The 9,616-nt window shown below is 37.7% G+C and overlaps 1 protein-coding gene across 1 annotated transcript in view; it reads left to right on the top strand.

Moving 5' to 3' along the window:
* Positions 1-3,500, top strand: part of DKK2 (dickkopf WNT signaling pathway inhibitor 2) — a 139,584-nt gene extending 136,084 nt beyond the window's left edge. Inside the window, exons 3-4 of the mRNA XM_036765561.1 lie at positions 800-955; positions 3,250-3,500. Of these exons, the coding sequence (XP_036621456.1) occupies positions 800-955; positions 3,250-3,500 (407 nt within the window). The remainder of the gene's footprint in view (positions 1-799; positions 956-3,249) is intronic.
* The last annotated feature ends 6,116 nt before the right edge of the window (positions 3,501-9,616 follow it).

Genomic DNA, 9,616 nt, shown 5'->3' on the forward strand with positions numbered 1-9,616 from the left:
GGGTAGTGAGCTTTGGAGGAAGGATCTTCTGACTCCAGAGACAGCTCATTCTACTCTATAACATGCTATAGACTAGACTTATATTGTTTGCAGAAGATAGGGAATTGGGCAAATTTGGAATGAAACTCTCTAGCAAGGCTTTCTTTCCTTCTTTCTTTCCTTCTTTCCTCCCTCCCTCCCTTCCTGCCTTCTTTCCTTCCTTCCTTCCTTCCTTCCTTCCTTCCTTCCTTCCTTTCTTTCCTTCCATCCTTCTTTCTTTCTTTCTTTCTTCTTTCTTCCTATCTTTCCTCCTTCCTCTCTCCCTTTCTCCTTCCTTTTTTTCCTTCTTCCCTTTCTTCCACTCTTCTTTCTCTTTCTTTCTTTCTTTCTTTCTTTCTTTCTTTCTTTCTTTCTTTCTTTCTTTTTCTTTCTTTATTTTTATTCCTCTCTTTCCTCCTTCCTCTCTCCCTTTCTCCTTCCTTTTTTCCTTCTTCCCTTCCTTCTATTCTTCTTTCTGTTCTCTCTCTCTCTCTCTCTCTCTCTCTCTCTCTCTCTTTCCTTCCTTCCTCTCTTTCTCCTTCCTTCCTTTCTTTTCTTTCTTTCATTTTCCCTTCTTTCTTCTTTCCTTTCTTCCTTAAAGCACAAAGCTTGGCAAATGGCAAGTGCTTAGTAAGTGCTTATTGATTGGTTGATTGATTAAGAACGTCATTTCTTTATCAATTTTTTTCTTGTCTTTCATGTTGCATGATTGGATAAAGAAACAGAAAATCACTAGTGTGTATAGATGAATTAACCTAACCTCTCCCATCATTCTTTCCAGGTATCTGTATCCCAGTCACTGAAAGCATATTAACTCCTCACATCCCAGCACTAGATGGCGCACGCCACAGAGATCGCAATCACGGTCACTACTCACACCATGACTTGGGATGGCAGAATCTAGGAAGACCACATTCTAAGCTGTCACACATAAAAGGTTGGATTATAAAAGTTGCTTCAGTTTTTGTTTGTTTTTTTTTTTTTTAATTTTAGGTCAAACCTAAATAAATAAGCAACCATCTCATAGGTCAGGACCAGAGCCCCTCCACTACCAGCCCCCCCCCCCCAAATTTGCATTGGTAGAAGCACCTCAAAATGCAATTGCCCTGGCTTTTCTTCTCTTGCTGATATACCTGCCAGAAGTATTATTTCTTTTAAAATGCACATAGCTCTTTGTGTAGACTTCTTTTCACTTTTCTCATTCAACCTTTTCTTATATCTATGTAAGGCTCTAATTTCCCCTAATAGATTATTAGTTTGTTGAATGAAAAGAATGCATTATATTTCCTCTTTATGCCCCATTGACAAGCACAGTGTCTTGAACATTTGCGGAAGTGGAGAAATAAAGATTGGCACCTGTACTCCAACCTATAATGTTAGATAGAAGATAGACTCATCTTCCTGAGTTCAAATCTGGCCTCAGCTGTGTGACCATGGGCAAGTCACTTAACTCTGTTTGCCTCGGTTTCCTCATTTGTAAAATGAGTCGGAGAAGGAAATAGCAAACTACTCCTGTATCTTTGCCAAGGAAACCCCAAATGGGGTCATAAAGAATCAGGCATGACTAAGCAACAAAAACAGCCTTACTGTTTAACAGAGTGCCTGACATGTAATAGGTGCTTCTTAAATGTGTTTTGACTGACTGACTAATAAATGTCGGCTGCATCAAATTCGATTGAAAATAGATTAGAGAAATATTCTTTTAGAATTTAGGAAGATAGTTTATGAACAACATTTGATATTTTCTAAATGCAAGATTTTAATATTTTATTAATATTAATTTCTATTTACAATATTTTATTAATATTAATTTCCTATTTACAATTTACAATAATTTCTCATTTACAATATGATATGCACTAACAATTTGCTATGCTGGAGGAATCAGAGTTCATTTTTCATTGACAGAGCATCTCTTCCTCAAAATATTGCTGAATAATGGCAATCACATCCTTGCTCTCCAACTCTCCTTTATTTCAAACTTAGTTAAGGACTACTTAGAATAGCATCTATTTATTTTTTCCCATTTCAGTAAACTTTCCAATTTTTCACTTATTATGCCTTTTTCGGAGGAGGCATTCTTTATTTGGAGGAGGGGAAGGCAGGGCAATTGGGGTTAAGTGACTTACCCAACGTCACACAGCTAGTAAGTGTGTCAAGTGTCTGAGACCTGATTAAGGGGGGCATTCTTAAGTGACAAGATTTAACAGCATTTTCAATCCATCAGGAAATTGTCTCTAAATCACACTATAAGATGACTTACTTCTGGTAAGGGCAGAGTCAAGAGACCTAGATCTAACACTCATATATGACATTTGTTTCTTCTGTGACTAAGGGAAGTGGTAACTTAACTGAGGTTCATTTCTCTCATTTATAAAATGAGAATAATGGTATTTACTCTATATATTCCCAACAGGATTAGTGTGAGGAAAGTACTTTGTAAATTTTAAAGCTATATGAAAATGGGAGTTAATATGTTAAATGGATGGCACCTTTTGACCTCAGCAATTCCCTTTTCCTCATCCCTATATTTCCTACTTTTCCTTATGATGGGCGTGTAGCATCCTTATTCACGAAATATAGAGCTGATATGAATAATGGAAATGATGATGTGGAAATGAGGTTTTGGAATTATCTGTGAATGTTCAAGTTTTGCCAATCTCACTTTTTATTGGAGCTTCCAATGAGGCATGACATTGACATCAACTATTTTTATATTCTTGACATTAGGAAATGATAAGGATAAAGACAATATGGAAAAGTAGTGGGAGTGGGTTTGGGTGGGGATTTGAATATTTTAGAAATGGGATTGTCAGCCCTTTAGTAATCAAGAGCTGACAGTGATGGATTTCCAAGAGTAGAGATGGAAAAAAATATGCCAAATATATTTAAATAACAAGCAATATTCATATGGAAAATATTGTGTATAAGAATATTTAAGAGGGTTCCAAAAATAGTTTGTTTAATGTTTTAAGATCCTAGGTTTGGAGCTGGAAGCAATTTTAAAGATCATTATTCGAACATCCCCCTTTATAAAGATGAGGAAACTGAGGTCCATAGCTGTTAAGTGACTTGCCCAAGATCACGAAGTTAACGAAGAATCAGAGATGGGAGTCGAACCCAGATCATCTAACTCCAGAGTTAGGGTTCTTGCCATTGTACCTTGCTGCCTGATTTAAAATAACTGCTACTAGAACTAGGGAATAATTTGTACCTTGTTTACCTCCTCAGGACATGAAGGAGATCCCTGTTTGAGGTCATCAGACTGCATGGAAGGGTTTTGCTGTGCTCGTCATTTCTGGACCAAGATTTGCAAACCAGTGCTACATCAGGGTGAGGTGTGCACCAAGCAGCGTAAGAAGGGCTCTCATGGCTTGGAGATCTTCCAGCGGTGTGACTGTGCCAAAGGCCTGTCTTGCAAAGTATGGAAAGATGCCACCTACTCCTCCAAAGCCAGACTCCATGTGTGTCAGAAAATATGACATGAAATGAGGAAAACATCCCTAGTAGACTGTGAATTTGTGTATTTAATGCATTATGGCATGGTGGAAAAGAAGGTGGTAATGAAGCAAGAGGGTTCAAATGAGAATTGTGATAAGAGTACAAATTACCAAAAAGGGAAAAGAAACCAACCAACCACCAAAGTCCCCCAAAGTGGTTTGGAATGGTTGGCTAATGCCCAATGCTGGAGTGTTTCCATTATGCAAACTTGTTTATGTAAATAATGTAAACATTTGTGAAAATGCTATTAAAAAAGCATGAAGTGGAAATTACTGACATTTATCATGTGTCTTCCCATGAATTTAGGCTGTGCCAGAGGACAGGTTTCCATGAGGGTGTTAATGGCTATGGAAACAATAGAAACCTGAATTTCTATATGAAGCCAGGCTTGAATGAAATACCATTCTTGAAGTCCACTTTGGCATCATAGAGATGCTAGAAAATGGTGAGAGCTAGAGAAATGGTATAAAAGGCAGGCAGTGTATGAATTGCATTCACAATCTAGTGTCCATAATTTCATTTAAGATGCTGTACATGGTCAGATGGAAGGCAGTTTATTCCAAAGATAGCTATTAAAATCCTAATTGACACTTCCAAAATGGCAGGACTTCTTCTTCTCCTTCTCCTTCTCCTTCTCCTTCTCCTTCTCCTTCTCCTTCTCCTTCTCCTTCTCCTTCTCCTTCTCCTTCTCCTTCTCCTTCTTCTTCTTCTTCTTCTTCTTCTTCTTCTTCTTCTTCTTCTTCTTCTTCTTCTTCTTCTTCTTCTTCTTCTTCTTCTTCTTCTTCTTCTTCTCCTTCTCCTTCTACTTCTTCCTCTCCTTTTTTCCATATAAAACTAGGATCTCCTAATCTAGAAGGAATCATGTTGTATTCCACTTAATTTCAATTCCTATTCTATGGATGGTTTCCCTGCCCAGGTTACACCTGTCATATTCAAGAAAAGGAGGGAAGGAAGGAAGGAAGGAAGGAAGGAAGAAAGGAAGGAAGGAAGGAAGGAAACAAAGAAGGAAAGAAGGAAGGAAGGAAACTGGTCTAAAAAACACAGGTTTCATCCTCTTCACAGGGAGGATGGGAGGTGGCAAGGTTAGGAGAAAGTAGTTCTTTTAAAGTTATCACTTCTCTAATTTTCCAGAGACTTAGACCAATAGATTTATTCACTGGCAAAAAACTAAAATTATGTAAAGTAGTACAGGTAAAATTGAAAATGAAATAAATTCTGCTTTCAGTACCTCAAACTATTTTCAATAGTTTCATAGTCTCTAAAAGCTTTAACTCAATTTGTGTATCTCCCCAATCCAACCCTTTATCACATAATTTCCATTTCTAAAGGAAAGAAGTGGAAAAGTTTTTGCCTATTTTTACATGACATCAAAGTATATAGAGGGAAAGGGAAAACATTTCAAGCAAGTATCCAGCAGTTTAACATAATTCTGATTCATTGGCTGAATTTTCATCTTTTAGCACAAATATTAGGTTTTATGAAGATATTACCTGTGTGAAAGTAGGACACTGGAGTTTCACTGGTGCTTGTGCATATTGTATCAAGTCCTAGTTATACTGCAAAGCCTCCTCAATGAAATCTATTATCATAATATAAGCATTTGGGCTAACTATCCACACAGAAAAACCAAGTGGATGAAGAATGCAATTTTCTATGGTATTTTCCAGTGAATAAAATTTATTATAAGTGGAGAGAGAGGCATCATAGGCCCCTCTCAAATGGTTTAGCTGCTGAGGCACCTAAAGGATCTTATTACAAGGTAGTGCCATATCAAAAACTCCCAAGGACAGCATTAGGATTACATTCTAGTGCACAATGCAACTTTCGTGATATGGCAGATATCACCATTATCATTTCTTTATCAACTTTTTCTCTCTAGCAATTTGTATCATCAAGTAAGTAGGTTGTGATTTTCATTGCCCATGGAGATGGAAGGGGCAAAACCCCCACAACATTATTAATCTACTGATATTCCTATTTCTGAAATCTCTAAGCTTATCTTTTTCCTGTTTTAGGATTTCATTATCAACATTGCTAGAGTACAAAAAGAAGGAAGAAAATTCTGTTAAAATATAGCTTTTGACTTTTCCATTTGTAGATCCACAGTCATCTCTTTATAATTTCTCTCTGAACTGTCTGATCCCCACCTGCTGACACAAACTCAATTTTTTTCATGAGATGTTGGAACTGAGCCTGCATATCAGTTGGGAATCTGAACTCCCACCCACACTTAAATAGAATGATTAAGATTTACAAATGTTCCCCACATGTCTGATTAAAAAAAAGTTGTAGACTATTTGCCAATCTATGTAAGATTCCGGGTGTGCACAAATAGGCTTCCATGAGTTTGGAGAAGTGAAAAAATGCAGCATTTCCATGAAACATTTCCTATGCATCAATTACATTTATACGCTGGCTTCTGCATGACTTCCCTTGTGTGTGCTCTACCCTAACCCTTCAAAAATGATTATTGGAAGTAATTTATTTACAGGGAATGTTTAATGAGATGTATTTTCTTATAGAGATATTTCTTACAGAAAGCTTTGTAGCAGAATATATTTGCAGCCTGTTGACTTTGTAATTTAGGGGAAATGTATAAATAAGATTAAATATATTAAATTTCTCTTTTTCAAATACCATATCCACACTTACATGTGTTTTGATTAGAGAAAGAGCTTTCACAGAATCCCAGAGTTGGTTGAGACATTGGAGGTCATCTAGTCAAACTTCCTGCTCAGATGCAGTTATCCTGTTTATTGTGTTTCCTGTGATGGCCATAAGGTCTTAGCTTCAGTGACCACAATAACCAGAAATTCATTATTCTCTGAGACTATCCATTCTACTGTGGAAGGGAGGCCAATGGCAAGGACCTTCTTCATTGTGCCCAAGGTAAAATGTGTCTCCCTCTGGTTTCTTCCCATTGGTGCTTGCTCTGCCTCACTCAAGCAGCAACAGAGAAAAGGTCTGACCTGTCTTCTATGTGGTGATCTGACAGGTATTTGAAGATAGCTGTCATATTCTCTTTAACCTTTTCTTCTCTAGGATAAACTTTGACAAATTGGAAAGGAGTGTTGACATGCTTATGGGGTTTGTTGTATAATTCTTGTCATGCAAAGGAGATTGAGAGTCATATTTATGTAAAGAAAAGGTGTTACTTAGTAAAATAAGGGAAGATTTGACTGGATGTAGAAAACTTAACTTTGCTGGGTGAACAAACTGACAGCAAGAGAATCAGCTAACAAGAGAGCTTCAGCAAGCTAGTTCCTCACTGGCCAGAGAAATGCTAATAATTCTCATTGGAAGACAGCTGAATTGCCCTTTGGAGCTATCTATATTGAGAAACGTCCATGAAAGACAGCATTATATAAAACAAAGAGTACTAGCCTCACAATTAGGAAGAGCTGATGATGATAATTTACATTTGTGTGAAAAGAATGGTTTCTTAGGAGAAGAATTCAATGAGGCATACTAACTATGCTAGCTATACGTCGTGAGAGCAAGTCACTTTACTTCTAAGTGCCCTATGAGTTACCAATCTCCATGGATGGAGGGAGTTTCCACACTAAGGGTTCCTTATGTGGATGAAATTACAGATATACATTATTGATGCTCCTAGCCCCATAGATCAATGCCTTTTGGTTATCATATTATTCAGGCTGGTTTCCCCCAGTCTCTAGTTCATCAGAATGCTAACCATGGATTCTCTTTTGTATTAGTAGTGACAAATCTTCCTACTATCCATTTCTCAGCAAGAGTGAAGTATACCCTCAAAGAGGATAGCAGCCAGAGTTTGACATGCCTCCAGCGCTGATGAAATGTATCAACTTTTACTCTGGTATTGCCTCCCTGGATAGAAAATGATGATGATGATGATGATGATGATGATGATGATGATGATGATGATGATGATAATGATGATGATGATGATGATGATGGTGATGGTGATGATTATTTACATTTGTACGAAGAGAATTAGGAGAAGAATTCAATGAGGCATCATGGTACAGTGGAAAGAGCACTGGTTAGAGAGACAAAGAATCTGTGCTCAGATCCTATCTCTATTGCTTACTATTTGTATTATCTTGGGCAAATCATCCAACCTCTCTGCCTCTCAATTTCCTTATCTGTGAAAAAGAAGGATTTTATTACATGCTCTCTGATTTCCCATCCAACACTAAATCTAATATCTGTCATTTGAAGAATCAATGTGAAAAAAATATGCAAGACATGGTAAGATAGGTTTTCTCTTCCATTGGGCTTGGATTTTAAACAAAGCAGACAAAGAAAGGATCTCTCCTCAGGAGGTTACTGAGTGGATTACCCAGAATAAAAAGAGCATAATTATGAATTTCCATTTATTGGTCTCATATCCACTAGCTTTATAGACCAGAAAAAATTCCAAAAAGAAATAAAAGGGTCAAGAAATAAATGGATAATGATGATGCATAATATGGAACAATAACATTGGCTGATGTTTCCAGAACACTTTGAAGTCTACAAGGCATATTTCTCATGGCACGTTGTGAAGTAGGTATTATTATCTCCATTTTGGCAAGAGGAAACTGGAGTTCAGAGCCAGTGACAAGGCAAGTCAAGTCAAGTTCAAGAATTCAAAACCAGGTCTCCTGACTCGAAATCTGACACAGCATTGCAGTAAAAGGGGATCCTCCCCTCAAAGAAGTGGAGTAGGATGGAAGGACAAACAAGCTGGATAGGATGAAAGAATGGTAGAGGAAATGAGAAGGGGAAGGATAGGAGCTTAGTAAGTGACATGGGGAGCAAGGGAGAGTCGGCAGGTGCTTTAGACATAAGGTGAGTTACAGTAGAAAAACTTTATGATGAAAATGAGTTTGAATTTGATACAGATGGCAATGGGGAACCAAAGGAAATTTGTAAGGGTGAGGATCATAGAGTCCCAGCATTGGGTATGGGGAATTATTTTAGCAGAAGTGTTGCTCAGACGAGGGCTGCCACTGACATCAAACAAATGAATGGCATTGAGAGGGCAATTTGCCAAAGTTGGCTCTCTCGCATTTTTGCCCCAAGTTATTTTATCAGAAGCTAATTGAGAATTCTAGAGGAATATAAGTATGAAAGTAATTGAACAGTTTCTACAAGAAATACACTCGCCACCAAGCCTCTCACACGTACGTCATGAATTTTGGCCAGGCACAATTTTTTAAACTTGCTGGGGGTCGGCATTTCTGCAAGACGCCACAGAGTTGTTTTATTGGCTCCACACCTTCCCATTCCCTGCACCTGTAACTCCAGTCATTATTGTATGTTTAATAGCTGGTCAGCCTCAAAGGGATATGAACAGATGGAGGACATCAGATTAGCTAGGTTTTTTAATGTCTTCAGCTCTTGCTATAGACCTAAAAAAGTGTGAATTCGGTTTCTAGGTTCTTCTTTCCTACCTTACTTCTTGCTCCTCCCAGCTGTCTTCTTGTCTATGTGAAATAGTCACTCATTCTTTGGCCTCATATTAGGCTATGGTTAAATCAGGTTTAGATAATTGTAAATTCACAGCAGTATCTTTGAAACTCATGTAGTAATGTTCAAGCTGTTTAACACATGTCTTTTAACTTCCCAAGCCCCAAATGTGGCAATGCTGCCTTTTATAATGCCTAAGAGGAACCTACATTGAAACTTCACTTTAAACCTTTTTTTTAAAGGGGATCTTGAATATTACACAGAGGTGGGGGTGGGGGGTAAACTCACAAGTACTGGGCTGGGACCTTTAAAACCAAATGTTGGGTGTGGAGAAATGTGGGAATGCTATGCAAAAAGTTCCTTATAATCAAAGAGGTGGAGACAGCTGGAAAGCGTGTGGGATTTGTTTCTTTAATGAGTATAAAGTTTCTCCAAATTCTGTCTTAATGTTACAGAAGAGAATTGGTATTTGTTAATTAACATTGAAAAACAAGCACAGGAAAAGCTAACTCAATGTTAAGAAAAGGTTAGGAGGGAAGGGGGAGATTTACAAAAGGGAAGGAAAAGAAATGGTGCTGATCAAGGGAATCCAGGGAAGCTGGGGAGAAGGAAAGGAGGTAGGTACTATGTAAAATTCCTTTTTTTTTAAAAAGCATTTGGTTTG

Source organism: Trichosurus vulpecula, chromosome 6 (genome assembly GCF_011100635.1).
Source record: "Trichosurus vulpecula isolate mTriVul1 chromosome 6, mTriVul1.pri, whole genome shotgun sequence".
Classification (NCBI taxonomy): Eukaryota; Metazoa; Chordata; class Mammalia; order Diprotodontia; family Phalangeridae; genus Trichosurus; species Trichosurus vulpecula.